Source organism: Phalacrocorax carbo, chromosome 22 (genome assembly GCF_963921805.1).
Source record: "Phalacrocorax carbo chromosome 22, bPhaCar2.1, whole genome shotgun sequence".
In the NCBI taxonomy this organism is placed as follows: domain Eukaryota; kingdom Metazoa; phylum Chordata; class Aves; order Suliformes; family Phalacrocoracidae; genus Phalacrocorax; species Phalacrocorax carbo.
The window spans coordinates 1,347,216-1,375,128 of record NC_087534.1 but is presented as its reverse complement, the minus strand read 5'-3'; the positions used below and the strand labels follow the sequence as shown (position 1 = coordinate 1,375,128).

Genomic DNA, 27,913 nt, shown 5'->3' with positions numbered 1-27,913 from the left:
GGACCGGTGTCGCACCACTGGCCCACCCTGGCTTCTTGCAAGGCTAAGAGGTGTTTCACCCCTGAGCAGGGCTGAGACGAGGCCTCTGCTCCTGCCCAGGGAGTGCGGGAGGCCTCTCGTTATCTGCCTGTTATCGAGGCAGGGTGGGATGTGTGGCAGCAAAACCCTCGCCCCTGGAGCAGGGGGCGGCTGCTGGTGGTGACTAAGGCTCACGTGTGAGGGGTGGGTGGTGGGGGAAGCAGCTGCGAGGCTTTGCAAACAACCAAGGTGGGGCTCCGGGAGGGGAGATCAATGTCTTTTTGGGGTGCCTGGAGATCGGACAGCTGATCCGAGCAGTGCTGGCCGTGGCTCTGGGCGCACGGGGGTCAGGGGGTGTCTGCTGCAGGGCCAGCGCTTTGCAGGTGACCAGAGCATCGTAAAATGTGGGGAGTGGGAAGTGTGGGCGCAAGCCCCAAAGTCTGGGAGAGGAGGGGCTGGAGATGGACGAGGGCCGAAGCAGAGCTGGGGGATGCTGGGAAGGGCAGGGGCAGGCCCGAGGCTGGGGTGACGGTCGCGGGGTGCCAGCCCCGGCTGTGGCGGGGCGGCTGAGCCCCCGGGGGTGGGAGCCCTGCGGAGGGGCGCGGTGCCGGGCCGGGGCTGCGGGGCGGCGTTTGGGGCAGGGGAGAGGCGAGCCCGGGCAGAGCATCCCCTGCCCGCCTGCTCCCCCCAGCCCGGGGCCGGGGCGGGATGCGCGGCCGGGGCCGGGGCGGGGAGCTCCGTGCGTCCTCCCCCGTCGGGCCGGGGGGAGCGGGGCGGCGCGGCTCGGCTCGGCACGGCTCGGCCAGCCCTCTGCGCCTCCCCGCCACGCCATGGAGAGGAGCCGCGCCGGGCGAGAGCCCCAGCCCCAGCCCCAGCCGACCCCGGGTAAGGCTCCGCGGCGGGGACCGGCTCCGGTAGCGGCGGCCGCCCGGGCCCCTTCCCGCACCGCGGGGCCGCGCCGGAGCCGGGGTGCGGGATGCGGCCATGGGGGAGGCGGGAGCCAGGCGGCGGCGGGGAGCGGGATCCGGCCGTGGGGGTACGGGATCCGGCCGTGGGGGGTCCCGGATCCCGCCGAGAGGGGTCCCGGATCCCGCCGTGGGGGATGCCGGCGGGGATGCGGCGGGGCCGGAGGATGCGGCGGGGCCGCGGAGCCGGGCGGGGGCCCCGGGGAGGCGGTGGAGGAGCCGGGGGACGCGCGGCCGGGGCGGGGGGATGGTGTCGGGTCTTCCCGGGAGGGACAAAGCCCGGGCATGGCCCCTCCATCTTGGGGTGGGACAGAGCCGCGCAGTCCCCGGCCCCGCCGCCGCCGGGGGAGCTGCCCTTGGGGAGCCCTCGCCATGGCGGGGGGGGGGGGGGTCCGGGGCGAGGGGACCTGCCCCTGCCCTGGCTCTTCCCCACCAGCCGGTGGGCGATGCCGGCCCCGAGCCCCGCCAGGGTGCTGCTGCTGGGGGTCCCGGCGGGCAGGGCCCTGCTGCCGTGCGTGGTCCCCGATGCCCTGTCCCGGCAGGCTGCTCTGCGGCGTGGCGGGGGGCTGCCTGCCTGCCAGGGCAGCCTCACTCCTGCTGCGGGGCGTGGGTGGCGCTGGGGTCCACGCCCGGGGTCACCGCCACGGCCTGTCCCGCAGCCTGCCGCCTGCCCGTGGCACCCGCGCTGGGGGCAGGCAGAGGTGACTGGTACTGCCCAGCGCAGGGGCCGCTGCCGGTAGGTTGAGGGGTGCAGGTGTTGCCCCCCGCTTGCCTGGGGCTGGCTGCACTTGCCCCTGCCACCGAGACTCATGGTCCCACCCAGGCCGGTCCCAGCACAGCCCCACGATGAGCTCTGCTGCCGGCCCTCGGCTCGGCAAACTGGGGAGGGCGGTGGCAGCCAGCGGGGCCGAGTCCTGGGGCGAGGGTTTGTTTTGGCTCTTCCCCGCAGGGCTCCAGCCAAGCGCTCTTTGGCCCTGCCGGCCTGCTCGCTCTCAGCGCAAGGCTGTGACTAAGCAGGGCTCTGTGGCGGAGCTGCTTCCCACCGATGGAGGAAGAGGAGAGGCAGCTCCCCTCCCCCTCATCCCCGGTGCCTGCTGCCGTGCGGTGATTCATCGGCTACGGCCGCCCGGGCCCTCTCAGGCGGGGAGGATTTGCTGCCGGCTCCCAGAAATGCCAAAATGCCGCTCACCCTTTATTGGCGGCTCCCAAACAAACCGGCTGCAGATCCTCGGCTGCGCTGCCCAAACGCGCATCCTGCGCTGCAGACATATTGTCTGTGTCCCGCTTGCCGCCGCCGCAGCCTTCCCGCCCGCCCCAGCGTGCAGCTGCCTCAGCCTTTCCTTCCCTCTCGATGCAGTCGCGGCCTGGGGAGGGGGATGGCTGCTCCCGGCCATGCTGGCCTCTCCTGCGGCCGGCCAGGCCCCCCACACCCCCCTGGGCGGTTTGGTTCCCCAGTGCAGGGAGGCATTTGCTGCTCTGCTGCGCGTGGAGGAGGATGGCGGCAGCGCTGGGGGATCACCAGTGGCTCTGCAGCATGTCCCCCCTCTGATCCTTCTTGTTTGGGCAACCCGTGTGGCTAGGCAGGCCGTGCTGCTCCCTGTCTCGCCGTCCAGCACAGGTTGGGGCCCCGGACCCCCACGATGTGCCTTGTCCTGGCTGCCAGCGGGGCCAGGGCTGCGCTCCAGGGACTGGGACCCGCCGCAATGTGGGGCAGCTGGTGGTGCAGGAGCTCGCAGAGGGCAGACGGGGCAGACGGGGCAGACGGCAGCCTCACGGAGCTGCCCGGGTGGGATGCTGCCCCATGGGTGGGCAGAGGGGCGAGGACTAGGGCAGAGAGCAGGCAGGGGTTTGTTCTTATCCAGGTGCCCCCTGATTTCTTCAGCCCTTCTCCCTCTGGGACAGCGGCGAGGGAGGGTGCAGGGCGAGCTGGTTGCCAGCCAGCGCCTGTGTTTGGGAGCGGGCAGCTCGGGAGCTCTCCCAGTGTGGGGATGCCAGCAGAGCCGCTGCTGCAAAACCGTCAGAGCAACGTGATGCGACGGGCGGCGCGGTGATGTGACAGTCCCGTGGTGCCATGTCCAAAATAGTTAGTGCAGCTCTCGCTCGTCGGAGGGCTCCGAGCAGGGACGGGCGGCAGCACAGGCAGCCTGCTGGGAGCAGAGCCGGATCCTGCACAGCCCCAGCCCTGGTAGGTGCCCGCATCCGTGTTATGAGGCTCAGGACCCGTTTTTCGGAGGTGCTGGGCACCTGCTACCCAAGAGTTTGGCTCCCAGCAGGCACAAAGCCCCGTGCCCTGCCTTTGAGCCAGGTTTCTGTTTTCCCAGCATGCTGCTAGCAGACAGGTTTTTGGGAGCGTGGCTGGGCCAGCTGCCCTCAGCGTTGGCGGCTCCGTGCGGGTCGCCCCAAGGACGAGGGCACCTCCTGTCGCCGCTGCCGGCGCTGCCCAGATGGATGGTAGGCAGGTGCTGCCTGCCCCTGCCCTCGGTCTGTTCAGGACTGTGCTGTGACAGCAGTGAAACGGAAAGTTTGCCGTGGGGGTGCTGGGGTGCAGCAGCAGCTCAGGCTTTTTCCTCCACATGTATTTTAAACCCTGGAAACCCCCCGGCTTTGGCCCCGCTCTGGCCACGAGATCTGATCTCCCAAGTTCCCCTTGTTGCTCTCTGGTTTGGCACGTCACCGCTGGCTGGGTGCTGAGCCATGGGAGCTCGGCGGCCTCTGCCGGGGGCTGGCGCGGTTCCCCCATGGCTGCCCCCATGCTGCCCTGTCCCAGTACCTCGGGGGGTTACGGAACCTGGGAAGGGGGGCTGGTCCTCCATGCTGGGGGGGTGGGCAGTGGGTGCAGCCCCGTCCCAGCTCTCCCAGGAGTGGGTGCAAAGGCAGTGTGGCCTCAGCTGGGCCATGCCCTTTCCTCCTGCCTAGCACCCACTGCGGGCATCCAGCTATGCCATCCCTCCTCCCTGTGCCCCTCCTGCCCTCCTGCCTGTGCCCCATCTGCCCTGCTCCCGCCTGGCCCTGGAGGCCTATCCCCGAGGCGGGGCTGCCGGCAGCATGTAGGGTGCTGTAGGACGATGCCTGACCTGCTCCGGTGCTGCCAGCTGCGTTTTGCTGGCTCTGAGCCGGCAGGGAGAGGAGCCAGCCTCAGGCTACAGCTCCCATGCTGCCCGGGGCCAGGGTGCAGGTGGCTGTGGGCAGCGGCACCACGGGACCCCAGCACAGGGGACGGGGTGTCATTGCCATCGGCGGCTGCCAGGGTGGCACTGGCCACCCCCACGGTGCAGGGCTGCTGGCGCTTGTTCTGCGCATCGCCCACATCTCCCTGCCTGTGCATGTGAGCTGGGGCCGAGGGTGTGCGTCAGCGCTGCGCCCGCAGCCGGGACGTGCTGGGGACATGCCGGGGATGTGCCGGGAATGTGCCGAGGATGCTTGCTCACTGCCCCTGTCATCCAGGTGTGAGGGGTGCTGCAGAGCAGGGGAATCCCAGGAGCTGGGTGGGATGGGTCAGGGCTCTGTTCCAAAGCACTTCTGAGACGTGACGATGGGGGGCTGGGATCGGGGGCAGCACCAGGGCTCCGAGCAGCCCCAGGGTTTTGAGCACCCCTGTGCACCCTGCGGCACTCAAGTGGCCTCGGGCAGCCACTCTCCCTGCTGGACACCGGCACCTGCAGAGCAATCCCGGCCCTGGGGCCACGGCTGCCTTTCTGCTCAGCATCGGGACCTGTTGGCAATGAGGAGAGGCCCTGTGGACCCATCCTGCCCGCTCCACTGGCGCGGCCATGGGGCTGCCATCGAGGCCAGGGAGGCAGCTGGAAACCAGCAGCACCAGAAAGGGCCCAAGGGTGCACTGGGTGCACAGGTGTCCCCACAGGCTGCAGGGAATCAGTGGTGGCTTTTGGGGCTGGGGTCCCCTTGGGACCTTGGCCCTGGGCATTGCAGGGACTTGCGCCATGGCCAGGGTGGCCGGGGTCTGCTGGCTGGGCTCTGTGCCACCAGTCACTCTGGGTTGCTTTGCAGTGGCCCACTGCACCTGCCAGCCCTGCTCTCTTCTCCTGCCGGGGTAGGGGTGGGCCCCGTCCGATGCCCTCAGCCCCGGGGAGGAAACGCACACGGAGCATCCCGTGGTGGGCCCTGGCCGTGCAGCAGAGCGGGAACCTGAGGATACAGCAGATGAGGGGAGCTGAGGATAAAGCAGGCGGGTGCCCCCCCGCCCTCGTGGGAGGCGCCCTGCGGGGATGTGCAGCGGACGGGTTAACAAGGACTGCTCGCCTTCTGACCGGAGCGCCCTGCGGGGCCTCGATGTGCTCTCGCTTCACGGCACCAGGGAATTTGCCTCTGCCTGGCTGAGCATCCCCAGCCACGTGCTGGCATCGGAGCCGCGCTGCACCGGGCAATGCCGGGCTGGAGGTGCTGGTGGTGCTTGGTGGCACAGGCGCCAGAGCCACACGGGCACATGGGAGGGACTGGGATGGGTTGGGTGATGCTGCGTTGAGGGGCAGCAACTCGCCCTGGGGCTGTGGCCCGTGGCTGGGCACAGCGCCGTCCCGGTGCCAGCAGTGGGGCCAGCATCACGCAGGCTTGCCTGGCCTGGGGGCTGCAGGGGAGCCGTGCCGGCATGTCTAGGGGTCCCGAGAGCTAATCCCCTGTGGAATGCCCCGCTGGGGGAGAGGGGACGCCTGCGCCGCTTGGGCGCAGGCAGCGTTGGGTTTCAGGGCAGCTGCCGTGCTGGAGCAGCGACAAGGACAGATGGCGGCAAGGCTGACCCCAGCCACGCACGGGGGTTTTGGCTGCGCCTGGCAGCCCTGCCCTGGCCACAGGTGCTGCCGTCCCTCTGGCTGGTGGGGCAGGATGGATCCTGCCCAGGGCTGTGCCTGGGGCTCCATGCCCAATGGCACGGGGTGGCAGGAGGCACCTGCCATCCCCCGGCACCACTCCCCACACATCCGGGGCTCCGGGAGGTATTTCCATCTGCTCGGGGGCATCAGCCTGGCCTTGAAGCTTTCTCTCGGCTGGCTGCCCGGCTGTGCGCCGCAGCGCTCCTGGGGGATCACCCCTCCCAGCCAGGACACATGTGGTGCCACCATGGGTATTGTCCTCAGAGCTGGCACCTGGGGGCTGCCAAACTTCCCTGCCTGTGGGTGCTGGTCCCCAGCAGCCCTGGAGGGACGGGGCAGGGGAGCCCCAGCTGCAGCCCCAGCACCTTCCCAGCCACGCATCAAACTCATGGCTGCCTCACGGAGCGCAGCGATGGGGATGTGGGATGTGCAGGATCGGGGCCAGGGGATGGGCTGGCTTCCTGCGGCAGAAAATACCCGGAAGGCTGCATGGCCTGCGGAGGAGCTGGGACTGGCTGTGTCCTCCGCAGAGCCCGGGGTGGGTGAACACTGCTGGCACAAGCCCCAGCCTTCTGGGAGGCCACAGCAGGACTCCCAGCCCCTCCCTGGGCAGGTGGGTGCTGCTGTGGGTGCTGTGCCTTGGTGTGGGTGCTGGGGGACCATGGGACCTGGGGTGTACCCATGTCCATAGCATGGGGGGGCTGGCGGTGCCTTCCCTGGCAGTCTGGGGCTGCTGCCAGGCTGGGCGGGCTCGGGCATGGGGTGAAGGAGTGGCGCCAGCTCATGTTTGCAGAGCCCACACTTTGCCCCTCACTGAAGATTGTGGAGAGCTCTGCAAACACGGCCAAGCCCGGTGCATGATATCACCCCGCGGTGAGAGCCGCTCGCCGGGGCCGGCGGGTGCCGGTCGCTGGTGTCCCTGCCATCCTGTGCCACGTGCTGCAGTGGTGCCCATGGTGCTGCAGCCCGGTGCCTGCGGCCCCGGGGCATATTGGGCATCGTTCCTGGGCAGGGACGATGGGCAAGGGCACTGTCTACTGCGTGGGGGTCAGGGCTGTGACCCTGGCACGCAGCCCAGAGATGCGTTTGCAAAGGGCTGGTTAACTGGGGCAGGGGGATCGCTGCTGCTGGTCACCGCGGGCAGTCCCGGCACATCCATCCTGTGCAGAGGCACGTGCTGCGGCTTCGCAGGGCGGCTGGCACCATGTCTCTGTCCCCAGCACCGGTGCATGCAGCGGCTCCCCTGGGGTCCCTGGCTGCCAGGATCCCCAGGGCTGTCTGGGATGGGGTGATACCCTGGGCTGCTCCCCTTGGAGTGCACAGAGCATGCACCGTGCCCCCTGCCCGCCCCATGGTGGGGCTGTGAGCAGCCAGGCCCTGCGTGGGGAGGGGGCTGTTTTCTGGCGGCGGTGGTGGCAGCCTTGTGTGCATTCCTGGGCCATGAGTTCATGGCTGTGCGCAGGCCCGGCTGCGGCGCTGGGGGACACGGGCCGGAGCGGTGACGTCAGGCCACGGGGCCCGCGCCCATCCTGCCTCCGGCCATGCCGCGAGCGCCGGCGGAAGTGGCCCCGCATCCTCGGGGGAGAGCGGCGGACAAGCGCGTGGGTGCCCGTGTCTGCGTGGGGTCTCTGTCCCCGCGCCCCCGTGGCGGGGCCAGGGCGGCAGCTGCCGGGGGAAGAAGGGCGGCTTTGTGGTGGTGGTGCCTGGTGGAGCCCTGGCTGGTCCCTCTATGCATTGTGCACCCAGTGCCTGGCACCTGCCGTGGTGTGGCGTGGGTGCCCCTTGAGACAGGGGCAGCAGGGGGTCCCCCTGCCTTCCCCTGGGGGACCCGGGGACCATCCCCAGCCCCTGTGGCCAGGGACAGCCTTGTTCCTAAGGGCTGTGTTTGGGGGAGACAGGGCTGCCCTGGGCTCCCCCGCTGAGTGACCATCTGTTCTGCTCTGCCTGTGTTGCAGGGAAGCCACCATCCCTGATGGGAGACAGCGTAACCCCCCTCACCTCACCGTCCCCCTCACCTGGGGACACCCTGCAGGGAGAGCGCAGCCCCCCGCAGCAGGACCGACCCGTCCCTCCAGCCGTCATCTCCTCCGGACAGCCTGTCTCGCCCGTCCCTCCAGCAGTCTCCCCCTCCCAAAAGACCGTCTCACCCGTCCCTGCAGCCATGACCCCCTCCAGGCAGCCCGCCTGCCCCGGGCCGCCAGCTGTGACACCTCCCCCTGAAAGCAGCACCCCGCAGCGTGACCAACCCGTCCCTCCAGCCGTGACGCCGTCAGGACAGCCCGTCTCCTCCATCCCTACAGCTGTGGCCCCCTCGGCAGAGAGTGGCCCCCCATGGTGTGACAGGTCTCCTCCTGGGCCCCCCCGGCCCCCTGTGACAGAGCACCCCAAAGAAGAGGAATCTCCCCACTCTGCTGGCCAGCTGGTCCCCGTCCCCGCTGCCCCTTGCCCAGCAGAGACGCTGCCCTGTGGGAGTGATCCCCCAGCCCTGGCTGCTGGCGAAGGGGCCCCCTCCGATGCCAAGAGCCCCCCGGGTGGCACAGCCGGGCCCTCAAAGGATGTGCCCCCCCGGAGTGACCGCACCACCCCAGCCACAGCCTCACCGGCTACTGCCGCCAGCCCCAGACCCAAGCAAGGTGGGTACCTGGGGGGGCCGTGGGTATTCTGGGGATGCCGACACCCCACAGGCGCTGCTTGATGCCTCCATGTCCAGCTGGTGCCAGCATGGCACTGGGGCTGGGGGTCCAGGCGCTGCTCTGACAGTATCTCCCCGCTGCAGATGCCCAGAAAGCCCAGGCAAGGCACAAGCAGGCGAAGGAGCGGCGCGAGGAGCGGGCCAAGTACCTGGGTATGGGGCTGGGGGAGCAGCGTGGGACGTGGGGCTGGTGAGCCCCCAGGCACGTGCCGGGAGGGAAAGTGGATGGGGGGGAGGCAGGAGCTAAGGAGCTTTGCCGGGTCATGGGCAATCCCATTAGCTGCGATGAGTTGAGCCTGGGCAGGAGCTGCTGTGCCAGCAGCTCTGCCCCCACGGCATGCCACGGCCACTGCTGCAGTGCTCCCCTGGCTGCTCCCTGCCATCTGGGTGCCCCCCGGGTGCATGGGTGCCCCCCGGTCTGGGTGGGTGCCACCAGCCCAGTGCCCAGCTCTCTCCCATGTGCAAGCAGCAGCAGACAGTGCGGGGTGGTGGGTGAGTGGAGCCCCTGCACTGTGCATGGGGCCTCCTCGTCCCCGCGCTCTTTCCACCCTCATTCCCCCATTGTTTGCCGGCGCGGCGCGTCTCAGCGGGCTCCCGGCCTCCCTTTTGTCCTTGCCCAAACCCCTCCCTCGCTGGCCGGCCACGATGCCGCCTACCCGGTGTGCCCAGGGAGCCCAGCTGCGTGCCCCGGCCAGAGCCACCCCTCAGCCCCGCGCCGCTGTCACGGGCACACATCCTGACCGCGGGGCTCACCGGGGCTGGGGCTGTGCCTCGAGTGCGACCCCGCTGCTCCGGCTCCCTCCTGCAGCTGCCAAGCGGGTGCTGTGGCTGGAGAAGGAGGAGAAGGCCAGGCTGCTGCGGGAGAAGCAGCTGGAGGAGCGCCGCAAGCGCCTGGAGGAGCAGCGGCTGAAGGCAGAGAAGCGCCGCGCTGTCCTGGAGGAGCGGCAGAGGCAGAAGCTGGAGAAGAACAAGGTGGGGATGGGCGATCATGGGCACAACAGGTGGTGGGCTGGGGTGGCATGCTGGGTGTGTGCTCCCTAGGGAGACCTTGTGGCTCCAGCAGCCCTTTGGGTGCTGCCCACCGTGCCTGTCCTCCACGGTGCACATCCTTCGTGGTGCAGAGCTTCCGCAGTGCCCAGCCCTTTGCGCATGTGTGCCCTGGCCAGGGCAGGCATCACTGCCCCGTCTCCCTCCAAGCATCCCCATCGCTGCGGTATCTTCACGGTGGGCAGCTCTGGCTGGTCCCAGCCCCGTTCCCCAGCCGCTGGCCTCACCCCATCCCTCTCCCTTGGGCAGGAGCGCTACGAGGCAGCGATCCAGCGGTCAGCCAAGAAGACGTGGGCAGAGATCCGGCAGCAGCGGTGGTCCTGGGCTGGGGCCTTGCACCACGGCTCCCCCGCACACAAAGATGGTGAGTGCTGGGCTGAGCGAGGACACCCAGGGCCCTATGGCTCTGCCGGTTGTGAGGGCGGCTGGGCACAGCTCTGCAGTGCTCTGTGCAGGGAGAGTGAGACCCCCTAAACCCAGCTTGGCCCCGCTCTGCTGTGGGGTCATGCTGCTGTCACCCCGGGCTGCACCGGGCTGTGCCGGGGCCCGATGGGATCCCTTGGATTTTCCCCACTGTTGTGGCACCGTGTCCCTTAGGCTGGGCGTAAGCTGGAGGTTGTGTGTCACGGTCACTGTTCTGCGCGGAGACGTGCTTGGGGACAGCCCTGGCTGCCCGCAGGGATGCTGCGGCCGCGCTGCCCAGGTCTCTGCCACCTGGGCATGGGTTGTGGAGCCGTGCAAGGCCGTTGCCGTTCTGTCGTTGGGGTCTGTGCTGCAGTGTGTCCCCTTGTCTCCCAACGTGGGGGTGCCTGTGGCTGTGCGTGCTCCTGGGTGCGCATGGCTGTGCCGTGCTGTCCCGTGCCCCTGCGGTGGCTGCCGAAGACTCAGCCATGCCCGTTGCCCCACGGTGGGAAAAATAAGCCCAGCTGGCCCAGCTGATTATCTTCGTGGCCCTCCTCTGGACTCGCTCCAACAGGTCCGTGTCCTTCTTATGTTGGGGGACCCAGAGCTGAACGCAGGACACTCGTGCCGTGGGGCGGCTGTGGCAGCCCTGGCTGTGCCTGGCTGGGCTGTGTGTACCAACACCACGTGCCCGGCTTTACCTGTTGGGTGGGGCTGTGTGTACCGGTGTTTTGTGCCTGGCTGTGCCTGCCACCATGTGTGTACAGGCAATGTGTCCGGCTGTGCCTGGCCGGGCTGTGCGTACAGGTGTTGTTGTGTGGCCAGCTGTGCCCAGACAGGCTGAGCGTACGGGCGCCGTGTGCCCGGCTGTGGCTCGTGGCACATTCAGGGGCAGACCCGTCTGTCTGCAGTGCAGCACCCAGAAGGGTCCAGCAAGGGGACACCTTCCCCTGCAGTTTCCCACGTGAGATGCACCGCCAGAGCTGCTGCTGGCACGCTCGCTCGCCGATCTCCTGGCTGCTGCCTCTGCCAGCAGCAGTCTCCTCTGGCCATTCTCTCCAGAGGAGCCTGGCCGGGGTGGAGGGGTCCTGGCACCCTGGGGAGGCACTGCCAGCCACCAGAACCCTCCTAGCACTGCCATAGGGACCTGGCACCAGTGTGAGCGTTGTCCCATGTCTGTCTGGACCTGCTGCCCTCAACCTGCTCCCGAGGGCTGGCTGCTCGCCTGGTGCTGCTGAGGTCCCTGGACACCTGGCTCCCAGGACTGCTTTTGTGGGGACTGGCATGACGGGGCCCAGGAGCCACCCTGGCTCCCTGAGGATGACACCCCTGCATGATCCCAGCATGACCCCCAGGGCTCAGGCACTGAGCCGTGCCGGATACCAGTGCCGTGCGTCGTGCCCCCAGACACAGGATCTCCTGGCCCCAGTCTCTGCGCTGTGTCCTCCCACTCCTGCCCCAGTGCCCCAGCATGGCTGTGCATGCTGCATGTGGGGGGCCTGGCCCCAGCCCCGGGACCTTAATGCCCTTGTGTCTTTTCCCTCCTCCAGGTGCGAGCCGGTGCTCGGTGTCCGCTGTAAACCTCCCCAAACACGTCGACTCTATAATCAACAAGCGTCTCTCCAAATCCTCCGCCACCCTCTGGAACTCTCCCAGTAGAAGTAAGAGCCCTTTGTGTTTGCCCCAGCGCAGGGGGCACAGCCTGGCCCCACCCGGCGCTGGGGATCCCCGAGGCCAGGGTCCCCCATCCCCAGGCCCTGCCTTGCAGCACGGTGCCCGCGGAGAGAGGAGAAACCGTTTGCTCTTTGCAGGAGGAGGCTGGAGCCGGCCAGCAGCTCCTTGAGGCTGTGTGCAGGCTGGGAGGAGGAGGAGGAGGAGGAGGAGGAGCGGCTGGGTGGTGGCAGCCCCATGGGGCGCCAGGACGGGGACCGGGAGCCCTGGCTCCCTGCCCCAGGGTAGCTCCGGTGGGTGCAGATGCAGCCGCAGAGCGGAGCTGCCTGTCACCAGACCCTCCTCAGGGCTGGGCACGGTGCTGGTGCCCGCCGCCGTGACGCCTGTCCCCACAGGCACCGGGGGCCGGGTGCCACAGAGCACCATGGGCGCGGTGCTGCGTTGGGTGCTGTGAGGTCGTCCTGGCCCTGGGCGAGCTGCCCGAGGCTGCCGGCTGTGCCAGAGGGATGCGTTCAGCGCCGGGGCTGCTGTTGTGTTTCGGGGTTGCCTGGCGATGGGCGCGCGCCTTCCCGGCCGGGTATAAATAGCCAGAGCAGCTGACGCGGGCGGCTGCAGGTGGTGGTGACGCAGGCAGCTCCTGTGCTGGGGGCTCAGCCCGGGGAGTAGCACCCCGGGGCTGTCGGCACCGCCTGGGTGGGAGCAGCATCTCCCTGGGCCAGTGCTGGACCTGGGACCCTGTTCCTTCATGGTTCTGTTTTCTCCCCTCTTGGCAGCGGGTGCTGCTCCCAGCCTGACTGGGGGCCCTGGTAGAGAAAGGCAGAGGGCCCCTGTCTATGTGGGTGCTTCCCATGCACCCACGGGGTGTTCAGTGCCGGCGATGTGCACTGGAGGGCAGCCAGTGGCAGCCCAGTGCCCAGCAGAGCCGGCAGCGTGGCTGGGGACTGCCATTCCTTGGGTGCCGTGAGCCTGGCCTGGCTGCCGCAGCATGCCTAGCGACTTCGGTACAGCTCCTTTGGGGTGAGGGCGTTCCCCGGTGTCCCTGCGGCAGCTGCAGCGTGCTGGGGGCTCGGTCACTTTGGTACAGGGACATGGGGAGGGTGCACGCCAGCGCTGGGTATGAGGGGCCAGGGTTGAAGGGGCTGCTGTCAGCAGGACTGCACCCTGGTGCTGTAAGTGCTGCTTGCTGTGGGTGCACCACAGCTGGGGTGTCTGTGGGACACAGGGATAGTGTTGTCATCGTGCTGCAGTGCTGTCCTGTGGGCCCCTGGTTGCCCACCCATGCCTGCACCCACACAACCCTTTGTCCTGCCTCGGATGGCCGTGCAGGGCAGCGGGGAGCCCTGCCGGCGCGGCCGAGCTTCGGGCACTCCCGGGGCCGCACACACGCCCCGGCCTCGCCGCAAGGCTGCGCCCTCCTGGTGGGTGGCCGCAGGGCTGGGGCTGGGGCTGGTGCCTGGGGGCTCAGGGACACGCTAAGGGCCCCTCTCCTTCCCCAGACAGGAGCTTGCAGCTGAGCCCGTGGGAGAGCAGCATCGTGGACCGGCTGATGACGCCTACCCTCTCCTTCCTCGCACGCAGCCGGAGCGCCGTGACGCTGGCGGGGAACGGCAAGGAGCAGGGTGAGCACCCGCGGCGGGCACAGGGCCACGCAAGTCCTGGCACAGGCAGGGGACTGGGACAAGGGAGCCTGAAGCCAGCAGAGAGCTGGTGCTGGTGGCATGCCGGCTCTCTCCTGACGGTGTGGTCACTCCTACCCCCAGTGCCTGTGTGCCCCCGCTCGGCCTCTGCCAGCCCCCTCAGCCCCTGCCACAACCACCGCCTGCAGCACCGCTGCTGGGAGAGGCGGAAGGGGACCACCGGCAGCCCCGACGTGACGCCGCGCCGCAGGACCGAGTCCTCGCCCGTGAGTGCCACCTCCTGTGGGGACCCCTCGGTGCCAGGGCAGCTGTGGGGCACAGTGTGGCTCCTGGCCAAGTTGGGGCACCTGGCACTGATGCCAACGCTGTCTCTGTCTCTCCCTGGCTGGAGCAGAAGAAGAAGGAGAAGAAGGAGAAGGAGCGGGAGAACGCCAAGGAGCGCAGTGCCCTGTCCCGTGAGCGCAGCCTCAAGAAGCGGCAGTCGCTGCCAGCGGCACAGCCCCGGCTCCTGCCCACAGCAGACACCAGGTAGGGACCCACCGCCACCGTGGGGGCTGCCCGGCCCCCCGCCCTCCCACCACGGGGGCTGCTCAGCCCAACTAATGCTGTCTGTTGCTCCATTTGCAGCCCTGGCCCCAAGAACCGTCCGTCATCCCCTGCTGCCCCCAAAGCCCGTCCGGCATCCCCCAGCCTGGCCCTTGGCTCTCCCCACAAGCCGCCCCTGCCCCGCAGCACCCACTCCTCTCCCAAGGTGCGGGCCAGGGCCCGGGAGGAGCGGGGAGAGCAGGAGGGCCAGGCAAAGGTGCGTGAGAGGAAGGAGGAAGAGCGGGGCCCGGCCCCCCCAGCCCTCCCCGAGCCCCCCAAGGTGCCCACAGAGCCAACAGCAGGTGGGTATAGGGTGGCTGGGGGGGAAGGAGGGCTGGGGGGAATGGGAGCAGCAGTGACGCTGCATGCACCCCGCAGCACCCCCGGCCCCTGCAGCCCCTGGCCCCGTGCCAGCCACCCCCCCAAGCAGACACCCAGCTGGTACCACAGACCGGGAGGAGGCTTCCCGGCTGCTGGCAGAGAAGCGGCGCCAGGCCCGCGAGCAGCGGGAGCGTGAGGAGCGGGAGCGCCGGGAGCAGGAGGAGCGGGAGAGGTGGGTGCTGCCCCCCCAGCCCCCGGCCCCGGCCCCCCATGTTGCTGAGGGTCCCCTCCCCACAGGCGGCTGCAGGAGGAGCGGGCGCAGCAGGCGGCAGAGGAGCAGACCCGCAGGGAGGCCCTGGCACGCCAGCGGGAAGAGGAACGGCGGCTGCAGGAGGAGCGCGAGGCCCAGGAGAGGGCACGGGCTGAGCGGGAGGAGACGGAGCGTCTGCAGAGACAGGTCTGGGGTGGCAGGGGCTGCAGGGCAGGTGGGGTGGAGGGGGTAGGGGAGGAAGAGGTGGGATGGGGGCTGAAGGCAGGGATGCTCTCCTGTGGTTCCCACCCCAGTGGCGTACAGGGGTGAGGACCAGCCCAGCCCCTCGATGCCCAGGGTGGCAGGAGGGGATGTGGGTCAGGGCTGTACTGAGCTGCCTGGGCGGCCTGTCCCCACTGTCCCTGCCCCATCCCATCCGTCCCTGCCCTGTCTCATCTGTCCCTGCTGCCCTACTGTGCTGCAGAGGGAAGAGGCTGAGGCGAGGGCACGTGAAGAGGCTGAGCGGCAGCGCCTGGAGCGGGAGAAGCACTTCCAGCGTGAGGAGCAGGAGCGGCTGGAGAGGAAGAAGGTGGGAGCCTGGGGGCATCCCTGAGCACCTGGCACAGTAGGGGGGGACCCTGCCAGGGGTCCTGCCCAGCGCCCAGGGCAGGTCCTGCTGGCATGGGCTGTGCACGAGCTGCTCTCTGCCTTGCAGCGCCTGGAGGAGATCATGAAGAGGACACGCAAGTCAGATGCAGCGGATGCCAAGGTGGGTGCCCATCCCAGGTCCTGAGGCACCTGGGGACATGGGAAACTGTGCAGAGCCCTCCTGCCCCTGCCCAGAGCCACCACAGCCCCTCATGGCTCTCCTCTCCCTGCAGAAGAAGGAGGACAAGAAGGTGGTGAATGGGAAAGCAACTGAGCAGGAGGATGTCCCAGGTACATGGCCCCTTCCCACAGCCTGCCACACCTCCAGGGTGCCTGGGGTCTGCGGAGCCATGACCACATCCCACCCCCCCACCACACTGCTGCCCCAGGGCTATGGCTGAGCCGGGGCTCTGCTGGTGTCCCCAGGCCACGAGAAGCGTGCGGGGCCGATGCCAAAGGAGGAGGAACTCCCTGAGACGGAGACACGGAGTGCAGGGACGCCAGGAGGACCAAAGGGCCTGGCGGGCGAGGGGCTGCTGCCGTGGTGAGCATGGGGGCAGCCGGGGGGGCTTGGGGGCGGTGGGACCCTGGCTGACTGCAGCCCTCCCGCCCCACAGCTCCCCGGCCAAGGAGGTGGCGTCCCCCGTGTCCCTGGTGAATGGCGTGCAGCCCAGCAAGCACGAAAACGGCTTCTCAGGCACAGAGGGGTCGCAGGAGCTGCTAGAGCTCTCCCACCACAGCAGCAGCCCTGGCAGCATCATCCCTTTTGGCGACAAGGAGCCCTTCCTCAAGCAGGCCGTGGTCAAGCCCCCCCAGGTGACAGGTGAGAGACGGGGGGTGTGCATGGGGCCAGGGCGATGCCGTGGCTGCCCTGTCTCACTGCCACACTCTCCCTCCTCCCGCAGAGGTGCTGTGAGGACCAGGCCCTGGCAGACATCCCTGTGGGGCCACCGCACACGTCCCGACTCCGGACGCCCGCGCAGAACCGTAGCTGTTGTCAGAAGAAAAACCTTGCTGCTCCCTACTGCCCACCATGTGTGCCCAGCCCTGTCGCGGGGGGCCCAGGCAGTGTGGGACCCCGGCAAGACGGCCACTGGCCCCCTGCCCGCTGCGGGGACGCCTGGTTTCTCTCTTTGTTCTTATTTCGTTTTGTTTTTTTAAATATGCACCTTATCAGACTGACACCCCCACCCTAGCAGCCTGCCAGAGCCGCCCCAGACGTGTGGTGTAATAATGTAGTTATTTAACTTGCTGGGTACAATGTATGTGAATACTGTAAATAGAGCTCGGCCAGACATTGGGGACGCTCGCCTGGCCCGGCCGTGCGTGGGGTGGGAGGATTTGGGGCAGCCTGGTCTCGCAGGCAGGAGGACCGCAGCCCAGCCAGGGGGAGGTCGCTCCCCATCCCCATGTCCCCACCACCCATGTCTGCGTGTGCACTGGGCGCCGCCGGAGCGCGCGCCCGGGGCCCGGCCGGCATTGCGCTGCTCTCCGTGCCGTTGTGACAGTGTTATGCATCCGGACAACCTTTGCAAACAATAAAAGCGGACAACCGCCCTCGCCTCGCCTCGCTGTGTCCCCGGGGGATGGGAACCACGTCGCCTGCAGGCAGGTGGCCGTGCTGCCGTGCTCTGTGGGGCTGGGCTGGCAGCTCTCCTGGCTCCCCGGCAGCAGGGGTGTTTTCCCAAAAAGCAGGTTCATTCAGCCAGTGTGCAAAATGCCAAACTCCACACAGAGCGGAGGTACTTTATTCAATTTGTTTTTGCACAAAGATGGGGGCTAGATGGTAATTCCACAAAGCTGCACCCCGCGCCGAGACACTACAAGGCATTTATACAGTTCAATGTGTCAGTCACAGCTAATATTCACAGCCCTCAGCTAATCATTGGTTATTTTCTTTCTCATTTCTACTTAAAGGTACAGCTCACTTTAAATTTTCTACACATGCTCAGAGAGCGAGGGGCTTATTTGAGTGGGGATTTTTCTGGCCTACGGGCATGATTTTTAGTACTATGCATCCTGGGGTGCATTAAAAGGAGCGTGGCCAGCAGGGCAAGGGAGGTTATCCTCCCCCTCTACTCCACCCTAGTGAGGCCACATCTGCAGGGCTGTGTCCAGTTCTGGGCTCCCCAGTTTGAGAAAGACAGGGAACTGCTGGAGAGTCCAGCGGAGAGCTACCAAGGTGATGTGGCCTGAACATCTCCCTTATGAGGAAAGGCCGAGAGACCTGGGCTTGCTCAGCCTGGAGAAGAGAAGGCTGAGGGGGGATCTCATCAATGCTTATCAATATCTGAAGGGCGGGTGTCAGGAGGATGGGGCTGGGCTCTTTTCAGTGGTGCCCAACGCCAGGCCAAGGGGCAACAGGCACAAGCTGGAACACGGGAAGTTCCACCTGAACATGAGGACAAACCCCTTCCCTGTGCGGGTGCCCGAGCAGGGGCACAGGCTGCCCAGAGAGGCTGTGGGGTCCCTTCCCTGGAGACATTCACACCCCGCCTGGACACAGTCCTGTGCCCCTGCTCTGGGGGTGCCTGCTCCAGCAGGGGGTTGGGTGAGGTGATCTCCAGAGGTCCCTTCCAACCCCTACTGTTCTGTGATTATAGTGAGGATAGCTCACCTAAAGGACACTTAAGAGTTCTTATCAACATCTCCATTAGTTGTCCTCCTTAACTATATACTTCATCAGGCAGTTCTCAGCATCTTCCGAGGCAGGATGTTGCCTTGTATCAGTCTCTCAGCTCTCTTCAAGGACATAGTTGTAAAACAAATGCTTCCCTATCTCTCAGCTCCCCTCTGGCCGCCAAATTCTGTTTTGCCAGGCCCACATGGTTCATTGTTATTACTTCGAATGAAATTGTATTTTCTTTGGGATACTGGGGGGCGGATTTACCGCCACGTCAGGGCTCGCCCCCCTACGCCACCTGCTCTGCCGGCTCCCTGCTCCGCTCCCAGGGGGGCGGCGGGTCATCCTGGCTGCCCTTGCCCCGCACCAGCAGAGCCGAGCTGCCTGGCCCGGCTTGAAGCCGGCGGCCGGGCCCTCAGGAGCCACAACCGGCCCGGTGCCGGTGGGAGAAGACAAGGGGGCGGCCGCCAGGCGCGGGGAGGCCGGGGGTCCACGGCCTGCGCCGCCAGAGCCCGGGCGGGAAGGGGAAGCCGCCCACCGGACCCCTCAGCGGTGATGCAGTACAGGAGAGGGGTCAGCCAAGGCCGCCGCCATTTCCCGGTCACCCCGCCGGAAATCCTCACCCTCGCCATAGAGCCCAGGGAGGAAGCGGAAATTACGTCCCGCGCCGCGCCGAGCCCGCTGGGGGTTGTAGTCCGCCCGGCGCCGCCAGCCAATGAGCGCCGCGGGGGGCCGGACTGCGGCTCCCGGCAGCCCCTGCGGTCGGGCCGCGGACGGGCGCGAAGCGGAAGTGCGTGAGGCGAAGGTGGAGGCGCCTGGCCGCTGAGGAGGCCGCGGGCGGAGCGGGTCCGGTGAGTGCCGTGGGCCCGGTGCGGCGGGGCCTAGCCCTCCCCCCCGGCATCTCCCCTCACTCCGAGCGCCTGGTACCGAGCGCCCCCTGCGGCCGCCCGCCGCGTCTGGGCTGGGCCTTCTCTCCCTGTCCCCGTCCCCGTCCCCATCCCCCCGCCCCCGGCGGCCGCCATGTGCCGGGCGCGGCCCCGCCGCCCCCCCCGAGCGAGGCTCGAATGCGGTGCGGGGTGCGCTCTCGGGGCCCGGCGCTCCTGGGCCCTCCCGCCTAGGCTAGGCCAGGCCAGGCCTTGCGCCGCCTCCCTGCCTCCCCCGGGCCGGTTGGGGCTGGTCCGGGCCGTCGCTGGCCCTGGCACCGTCCCCGGCGCCGCCCTCGTCCCCCCATCCCGTCCCAGCCCATTCAGCGATATTCCTGTTCCTCTGCCCGGGTCTCCGGGCCTCGTCCCCAGAGCCTCCTCCCCCGCTTTGGGCCTTCGGTCTGTCCGCGGAGGTTTCTTCCTTTGGCCGGGTTCAGAGCCCGAGCCCGGGGTTCCCGCATCCCCGCTGCGGCGCCGCCGGCGTTCCCGAGGGAGGCGGCCGGGGGACTGGGGCGCTGGAGCGGGAGCAGCGGTTTGCAGGATGAACAGCCCGTCCGAGCCGCAGCCGTGACCCCGTGAGCTGGAGTTGAAACCCCCCGCCCCCGGCACGTAGCGCTCACGCACCGGCGTCCAGCGCGGGTGTTCGCTCGTGTTCCTTGTTCTGCTCTTGTTTAAAAGTGAAGTTTGGTGGAACCTCGGGTGATGCGGCGGAATGGGCTTTGCAGTGGCACAGAGGCACGTGGGAGTCCTGAATCTTCATTTTCACCAGGCTTGTTCCCCTGACCCATGTTGTTTCGGGGAGATTAATGTCTGAGGTTTCTATAAATACACGTTGAAGACTCCACAAGGCAGTTGTCACTGTAATTGCCCCCTGAATGGCTGAGTGTGTTTTTGTGCCAGAAAGTGATGTGATGAGTTTGGAGTAAGCAGTACTTGGTGTAGCAGCCTTGGGAGGCGCAGGTTCACTTCTGTTTGCTTGTGTATGCGAGGACTCGGTAGACGCGGAGTGGGTGGTGGTGTGTGTGCAGCAGCATTTCCTCAGGACTTGTCGGAGGTGGGGTACTCGTTTTTTTAAGTATACAGTGATGTGTCTGATGCTGTGGCATAAGAACAGATTTATTCATTGAAATAAACACATTGTAAAACTGTTTGAAAACCCTTATGGGCTGTCCTACAGCTGGTGGGTGGAAGGAGAAGAGCCTTCATCTGCCGCTTCTGCGGCAGAGTCAGCACAGAGTGCGTGTGTGAGAGGCTGCAGGGTCACACCAGCAGATGGACGTTTTCAGGATGCTCTTTCCTAAGAGCACAGACAACTAAATCATGCAATTACTTTCTGCAAAGGAGCCTTGCCATATTCCTTCCTGCTAGTAGCAAAGGCAGGTAGTTATGTGAGTGTTTATGGTGAGGCCAATGTAACCTTTTAGGTGTGTTTTTAATGTGCCTTTTGTGTGAATGCTGCCCTCAAGTGCTGTGGCTGCAGAGGAGATCTGTTCTTTGGGTTTGTATTGCATAACCCGATTTCTATTCCTTTAAAAAGATCTGTTTTGAATCTTAGCCTCTCAGATTGCCTTTAAGGGAGTATACTGTAAAGGCAGAAAAAAAGAGTATTTAGACACAACAGTACCTACTCCTGGAGCATTTAGTAGTTTATCTGTATACTTGCTCTGGCACTTTGCAGGTGCCCAGCACAGAGTGAGGAAATGGCTGACTTTGGGAACAGCATTATTAGTTACACAATCTAACAGCAGGTAAGAGGATAAAATAAGGCGGCTATGTTAGCTGCCTAAAATGCATGTTTTTGTAACATAGGATTCTCTGTAGAATCTAGGGCCTTGTGATTAAGTCTAAATTTTCTTTGGATCCTGATATGTATTTTTGTTTCACATCCTCCCTGCTGTGAGTTAGCTGTTCCTACTTTAGCAGAAACAGGGGGGCACATATGAGAAACCAATTTTAAGAGTTATCTCTGAAGTCCTTAAGAAGCTGACATGGCCGGTTAAGAATGCCGCTCCCAAGGCAGTACTCCAGCTGATAGGCTTTAGTGTCCCGAGATGTCGTTTCAAAATCAGATTTGATTGCATGTGAGAGTGTGTGCCTTATAAATGATACAGTCTCAGCACAGGGGCTGTGCAGAGTTCTGGAGTCTGAACGGATGGCTGCAGTGTTGCACTGTTCCCCTTCAGCTGGGGCTCCTGTCTGTGGGAAGGAGGAAGGCGCAGGGCAGCCTACCATCGCTGGCAAGGGTGCAGGAGGCCTTGCTGCCTGCAAACTCAAATGCCTGCATTTTCACATCCTTTTTTATCCAGGGATCAAAAGGTGAAGCCTTTTACCTGCCAGTTTACTGTGAGAAAACAACCAGGCTGTGGTAAGGAAGCATCTATAGCACAGTCCACCTGGTATCCTTTTGGAGTGCTTGCTGTAAATGCATTAGGGTAGTAGCAGGCATCGCTGCCCTGCAGTGCGTCCGTACGGACCATGTGTTGGCAGTGGCAGGTGCGTGTTGCGATGAATCCATGCCCACGTTCTGCCTGCAGTTCTTTGTCTGCAGAAGTTGTGCCTGCGTTTCTGCTGAGTTATCCTCTGGTGTCCTCCTTTTTTCCTTCCTTGCTAATTCCGTGTCTCTCTGAGAGCTCTGTATCTCTGGAAAACATAGTTCTGCTTTTAGTGCTTCAGTAAGTGCTGTCCAGGAAGAGGTTTCCCTAAATGCTGGGATTTCAGAGCAGCCGTGTGCCCCTGACCTTAACTTCTTAACTTCTAATTCTCTTTTGACAAAAGTAAAGTTTTGTCATGGGTATTGTAAACGAAATGGGTGTTCTGCTGTTAGGGTTATGATAATATAATTTAGCTGCCTCTGCTGGTTTCTCCAGCTTATTTAAGCCAGGGAGCTTTGTAAACTATTGAAGAAAATAGTCATTTGGGTCAAGCCAGGCCTGCGCCCTGTGGGTTTGTGAGTGAGGTGTTTGAGATTGGCAAGCTGCAGAAAAGCTGGTGATCACTTTCTGACATAGTTGTTGCTGTTAGAAGATAAAAACATTGCATGTGTGAAACCCAGGATATAAAATAGGCGACAGGCCATGCAAATCAGCAGTTGTAAATTTTTTTTTTATCTGCTTCCACTTTCCCTACTGTAAAAGAAATCTTGCTTGCAGAGGTCTCGGAAGTGCTGAGCTGGACTGGTTAAGCCTGAGGATGCTTTTCATTGTAAAACTCTGGTGTTCCTTTTGTAGCTGTGTCACCAGCTCCCTGAAAGACTAGTGCAGTTTTGCCAGAAGCTTGAGGTTGTTTTTTTTTTAAGCTCACTTGACTTTGTCTTTGCAAAATGACAGTTTGCCATGTCAGGACTTGTTAATTGTTTAAGCAGCTACATAGCCCTTGAACTTTTTTCCATATCTGGAAAAGTTTACAATATACTGAGCTGTGTTTAATGGCTGCATGTGTCAGTATGGTAACGTGGGGTTTGGGTCATATGGTCTGGATGACGGTGGTACAGGGAGTTCCTCTGTGTGGCAGGATTCCTGCCGTATATTTAGCCGTATAGTTTAGGCCACAGGCATTGAAAGAGGGAGGAATAGTGTTATTGCAAAAGGTGTTCTGGCTCCCTGGGGAGGTTGTGCAAGGTAATCCTGCGAGGCTGTATAAACAGCTAACGCCAGGCATTGGGGTTGTGCTGGCTTAGCTTGTGCTCAGTGTCTCTCTTATTTGTGCTTTGAACTGACCCCTGTTCTGTACTGGTAGACTCTTCAGCAAACGCTCGCTGCTGGGGAAGCCTGGGAGCACGGCTTAAAACTGCTTTGTGGGTTTCTGAAACGGGTCCCGAGGCGAGGAGAAGGTGTTAGATTTAGCACAAGAGCTCATCTTGTCTCCTCTGTTACTGCTGGAGTCCTGCCGAAGCGGTGCCTGGGAACAAGTAGGTGCCATTTTGTTTCTGGATGACAGGCTGGGTTTGTAGGTCTGGAGCCTCTCTTACCATAAAGGAAAATATCATCCCCTCTTCACAGTGAAACAGAGCATTAGCAGAGGGTAATTGATGGAGGTAGTCACTGCTGTTAGGTTTGAGAAAGTTAAGAGCTCCTGCTTAATTTAGCTTTATCATGTCAGAGCTATGAATAGTAAAATCATGGGATTACATTTCATGCCAGCTGAGAATGGTGTTTGCGCCGTTTCACTCCATGGTAACCGGAAGCTGTCGCGTCCATAAAAAAAGTATAGTGGCACACAGAGATGACACCCAGCCCCGCTGTGGGAGCGCTGGGCCCTTGCGGGGGCACAGGGGTGCCGTTTCCAACCAAGGAAGAGTTTTCTGCCAGTGCCCTTTTTTCCTATCGCATGTGAAAATGCTTTGTACATTTCTCCTCTGTTGTACGAGAATGAGGCCTCTTTGCAAAGCCCTCCTCATAGCTACTACTGCTTTGATACAAGAGCGAATGGACCGCTTGTAGTTTAATCTCCAGATTTGTCATCTGTCCATTTTTAGCCTGTTGTGATTTACAGCGTAAGGTAGCCGTACAAAACCCAAAAAAGCCCCTGCTGCAATGCATGGGGTGCTGTAGCTTGCACAGCTAGCCAGCGTATGCCCTCCCCACTGCTGCCTGCACTTCACCTTTACCTTTGGTCGGGTGAAAGGAAGAAAGGAAAGAAAGCTGGCAAGTAACCCCGTAGGTTTCTCTGCTCTGAGAGCACAAAAGGTGATGGCCTAGGGGGCATGTGGGGTGTTAAGCTGAAATTCTCTTCTCAAGGGGAATTAGGCTCAGTATTAATGATGTCAACTTGTACCTTAACAGAGGGCTGTGCACATGGTATCTTGTGGGGGTTGTGGACCTGATTATGTCAGGCCCTGTGTATCTGTGTAAATTATCCCAGCTAATTGCTCCTATAGGGCTGTGGATGAGATCCGTTTCCCGAGTTAAGGATCTGTGTATGCACTATCTGATTAGATTAAGTAATTTTGGCAGCCTTTTTTTTACTGGGGAACAGTGCTGGGATGAGTGGCTACAATCAGAGTCTTTTCCTATGCTTGTAAAATGTGAGTATTTGCCAGTATCTTGATTGGTTTAAATTTGGTTTTCCCTTTTTTACTTAGGTGAGAGTTCAATCGCTTCTAATAAAGCAGTATTCAGAAACATAGTTGATGGGAGACTTACACAAGGTACGTAAACACAGCACTGAAAACTATCTGTTTGAATAAGCTTATTCCATACCTACATGATTTCTGTGGACAAGCATTTACCTCTGTTTCATAGCCTAGCAGAATGTAGGGGTAGCTTGTTCTGATGGCTTGTGCTTACAATAACTCTGATTTTGTTTTTTAAAAGAACTTTTAATGTTATACCAAGTAATGGAAATCCTTTTCCTTGTTTTCCCCTGAGGTAATGAGGTTCAAGTTAGGGTAGCGATAAATCAAGTGCTGGCTTGAGAATAAGTATGTGAATGGTTTTGGTTTTTGCAGCTTAGAAATGAAAGTTGCTGGAGCTTGTATTTTAATAGTTTAAATGTGTGAAGAGTAGTAGTCCTTTCGGACAGATTCAGTTTTGTCTGTAACTGTACATTGTGTTTCAGAAGATATTCCAAAAAGCCCTGCATTCAATTGTTTTTTACATTCTTGCTGTTTCTTTGGAAGCATAACTTCCACATTTTTGTAAGTGCATTGTGGTCACTCTAATGAAGGAAATACTGGTGTGCAAAGTCTGCTGGTTTCCAGGCTCCAGTGACCTGAGAGGGTTGAAAACTTCACTGGAGGTCACAGTTTATTCTTCCATTGCTGTGTGGGGAGCAGCACAATAACTTCAATTATGCACAAGTCTGAATTCTTTTGGTTAACTGATTTGTGGATGGTTTTCTTATGTAAAGTAAATTGGGCCATTTCTTGCTTCTCTTGGGGGTTCTGAAACCACAGGCACGAGGATTCACAGACCTCCAGCAGTTTTGACAAGGGTTCGGTTCACTTCCAGAAACTGCTCAAAATAGTAGGGCTGTGCTGTGAGGCAGCCATTAGTTTTGGGAAAGATGTAATTTTTCTGCTTGTCTGTTCCTAGGCTGTGTAGGTTTGGAACCAAAAGCTGATGAAATAGGTTCTCCCCCCCGTATTTTTTTTTATTATGGATGTTTTTCTTCTGCATTTAAAAGAAGATCCAGCTGCCTGACTTTTGTAACAAAACCATCCAGATTTCTAATCAGTTTTTTCTTGGGTTTGTTTTCTTTGAGCTCCCTGTCACTGAATTGAATAATGAAATAAGACTTTTAAAGCTCCAAGTTATATTAAATAGTTTTTAGCCAAGTGACTAGTGTCAGAATTAGTCACCAGTTAGTTTTATAGCTAGTCAGATTATTTGGAAAGGGATTGTTCAGCACTGCAATCTGCAGAATCAGTCCTTTTTGAAAGAACCTCTAAATAGTCTTTGAACCGTTCTATAGAACCTGCTTCTAATTATCTGAAGCCAGGGCTGGAGCGCAATGTTGGACTTCTTTAGGGATTAGTTTGATTGTGTGAAAACCCAAAAATGCTTGAAGGAAAATCTTAGTTTTGAAAGTATATAAACTAGAGAGAAATTGGAACTGCTGTTGACAAACTAGTGCTTCTCTTGCCATGGCAGAATAATCTGAATTTTTTTCCCCAAAGCGTGTTTGGCATGTATTAAAGTAGAACACACTGTTTTGGTTTGGGTTTTGTTCTTAGCAGTGTTGTCCAGGAAAATTCTTGTTGAGGCGGTTGGTAGGTGTAGTTGTAGGCTTTAGTTTAACTTGTGTCATTAATCTCCTGAAAACATACACTGGATACCTAATCTATAAAGAGGACTTGTTCTGCTTTTTGTTACCCTAATGAAATTTGAACTGGGTAATTAGAAATAGTGTTTTAATTTGCCGTCCACCAGGCGGGCAGTGGGGAGCTACGCAGGTGGCTCTTTTTTTCCATCCCTTTAAGTGTTCTATTGATATCAAGAGCATACTTAATTTTTGGTGCAAGACCAAACCTTAGCTTGAAAAAGAAGAATCCATTAGAAAGCGAGATTTAGACTTTCATTTCTGAACTAGTAACTCCAGTTTGTCCTATCTCTGCGTTACTGCTGGCGCCTCTGTGTGCTCTGACATGTAGATAACTGCAACTTTTTTCCACTTCAAGTAAGTTCACAGCAAAATCTTGTGCAGCTGTAGTACAAAGCTTGCTGGGAAACAGATTTTTACAAATCTGTCATGCTTCTGAACTACTCTTTTAGAACAGGGGCTTTAGTTCAGTATATTGATGGTTCTCAAACTTAACTGATTTAGGAATATTATTTTCAACTTTTCATCTAATGTATGAATTCATGGTCGTCAAACCACTGTGGTCATTATTTCGATTTGCTCTTTGGTAAGACACAGATCTGGGAGCTGCAAGGGAAGAGCAGGTGTCGTCCGCTGTCGTGCTAACCACGGCTGGGTTGAAGGGAGGTGGGTTTCGGGGTATTCTCTGGCTGTGTTCCTCTGGACGAGCTGCCAATGTGCTGCGATCCCCGCGGCAGCCTCAACAGGTGCAAGTGCAGAGTGCTGCTGGACTGCAGATCTTTCCAGGGGGTTAATGAGCGGTATGAAAAATAGCCTTTCGGGGCACTTGCTGCAGGAAAAAAAAGAAGAATAGATCTTCTATTCTTTGCCAGGTACATGTCTAGTAGACAAAGATCGCTCTGATTCGACACTGATGTCAGGCTGCTCTCATGAAGTGTATTGAGCCTGAGCGCAAGAGGAGGTACTACATTTATTACAGTTCTACATGTGTTTTTACATTAGTCCCATAACTCACGTTTGGCTTGCTTAACCGATTTGTTCGTATCAGTGTTATTCGGTGTTCAAGTAGCAATTTGGTATGGGACCCAGTGCAACTGTTATTCTGCAGGTAGATAGTTAAATTGAAACAAGATCATAACTGAATTTTAAAAGATGCTGGCAGTCCTTAGTTACTGTTGTGTTTTATTTGACACTTTTTTATTTCCTATTTTATTTTGTCATTGTATCTTAACTTGGCGGTTCTTCACAGTGCTATTCTTACCCCAGTCTTCTGACATCTACAGATGCCACTCACCTCTTCTGCTTCTCTGAGAGGCAGAGCTAAAAAGCACAGAAGCAGTATATTTTACAGGGTTGTGAATTACCGGATCATATATAGGATTAGATTTTTAATTGATTGAACAGGTTTTCTGCCTCTGTTAGGCCCGGATTTAGGTGATTACTATTGTTTAAGTTTATAAATGCCTAATTTCTTATTTTCAGTGTCTTCAGAAAGAACACAGTGCTGACATTTGTGTTCATGTTAGCATTCTCCAGTATCTTTGATATCTTTGTAGAGTACAAATTGGGATATAGGGTCAATCAGCAACAAATCTTATCTATCTTCTGGGGTTTTAAGTTGTAAAGAGGGAGTTTCTTGGCTAGGACAAAGACTGCCACAGTTTAAATTGATGTAAGCCTTTCAGGTATCTTATCCAAATGTTAAAAAGCTTGTTTTGTGGGAAATGAAACTGGTTTTTTACTATGTAGTTCTGTGACTTTTTTAATAAGTGTATTTTTTGTAGTGATTGATGTTGGCTTATTTATATATAGAGTGCACTCTGTAAGACATTTTGTAGGATTATGGTTTTTTTTCCTTTTAGAATTAACTAATCTTGTTTCGGTTTTGAAGCTCAGGGTTATGAATTGTAGAGCTGGCTGAAGGAGAATTAATTTTTTTTTGTTGTTGTTCCCTGATAATGAAGGCTGTTGTGAGCAAATAAAGTAGCAGTTCAGCTGTTTCTCCCAAACTGAATGTTTGTGCTAGCAAACCCTGAATGGATGACAAGATGCCCAGGCAGGAATGTTTTCTCTAATGAGGTGCTATCTTGTTTGCCTATGGTCTTACAGCAGAATAAACTGTAACAGTTTCATTAAATCCTGGCCAGAAAGTAACAAGTAAATTTTTGTTTTCCTACCACGATTATATAGAGCTTTCTACAAATGTTTTTACAGAATATTTAATACTTGCAAGCTAATGTTTTGTAAACACTGTGTAATAAACTGAAACTACTGTAACAAGTTCTGCAGTCCTGTGCACACTTCTAAGGTACGTAGGTAAGCCATTTCACTTGTTTCCAAATGTTCTTAGTGTTTATGCTCAGAAAAAATATTCATTTATAGACAGAAATGAAGACAAACTGTTGCTTTTGATCATGACATATCTGCTGTGGTTTTCTCTCTAAGCTGGCAAATTGTGGCGCTACGTGGTGTAGCCGTCCTCAACGGCGTGCTGAGATGGAGTGATTTCAGCTGTAACATTTTGTTAGATGGCTTTTCTGTACAGG

At 60.2% G+C, this 27,913-nt stretch overlaps 2 protein-coding genes across 8 annotated transcripts in view; both read left to right on the top strand.

Moving 5' to 3' along the window:
- The first annotated feature begins 208 nt into the window (after positions 1–208).
- On the top strand, positions 209–16,619 carry MAP7D1 (MAP7 domain containing 1). Of its 4 annotated transcripts, none has more exons than XM_064471539.1 (18): positions 209–267; positions 7,765–8,442; positions 8,586–8,654; positions 9,310–9,473; positions 9,798–9,912; positions 11,501–11,611; positions 13,118–13,240; positions 13,382–13,524; positions 13,653–13,786; positions 13,886–14,145; positions 14,222–14,396; positions 14,462–14,621; positions 14,899–15,003; positions 15,130–15,183; positions 15,296–15,353; positions 15,489–15,606; positions 15,680–15,885; positions 15,968–16,619. In XM_064471539.1, the coding sequence occupies exons 2-18, from the start codon at positions 7,782–7,784 to the stop codon at positions 15,976–15,978; spliced, it is 2,667 nt and encodes an 888-aa protein (XP_064327609.1). In that variant the 5' UTR covers positions 209–267; positions 7,765–7,781; the 3' UTR covers positions 15,979–16,619. The 4 variants fall into 4 exon arrangements, with proteins under 4 accessions (XP_064327609.1, XP_064327608.1, XP_064327607.1 ...); XM_064471538.1 differs by lacking the exon at positions 209–267 and adding an exon at positions 317–401; XM_064471537.1 differs by lacking the exon at positions 209–267 and adding an exon at positions 601–903.
- A 1,814-nt stretch (positions 16,620–18,433) lies between these two features.
- Positions 18,434–27,913, top strand: part of THRAP3 (thyroid hormone receptor associated protein 3) — a 33,567-nt gene continuing 24,087 nt past the window's right edge. For 3 of the 4 annotated variants that reach the window (XM_064471535.1, XM_064471532.1, XM_064471534.1), the window contains exons 1-2: positions 18,434–18,536; positions 23,689–23,754. The gene's annotated coding sequence lies outside the window, so the exon portion shown is untranslated. Of the gene's footprint in view, positions 18,537–22,327; positions 22,516–23,688; positions 23,755–27,913 lie in introns of those variants that run through there. The other variant, XM_064471533.1, reaches the window with a different exon arrangement.

Excerpts from the sequence above, each read along its gene's own strand:
- MAP7D1 (XM_064471537.1), top strand. The coding sequence starts at position 849 with ATGGAGAGGAGCCGCGCCGGGCGAGAGCCCCAGCCCCAGCCCCAGCCG. Across the intron at positions 904-7,764 it reads CCAGCCCCAGCCGACCCCGG|GGAAGCCACCATCCCTGATG; the intron begins GTAAGGCTCCGC and ends CCTGTGTTGCAG. Across the intron at positions 13,787-13,885 it reads CTGCCCACAGCAGACACCAG|CCCTGGCCCCAAGAACCGTC; the intron begins GTAGGGACCCAC and ends CTCCATTTGCAG.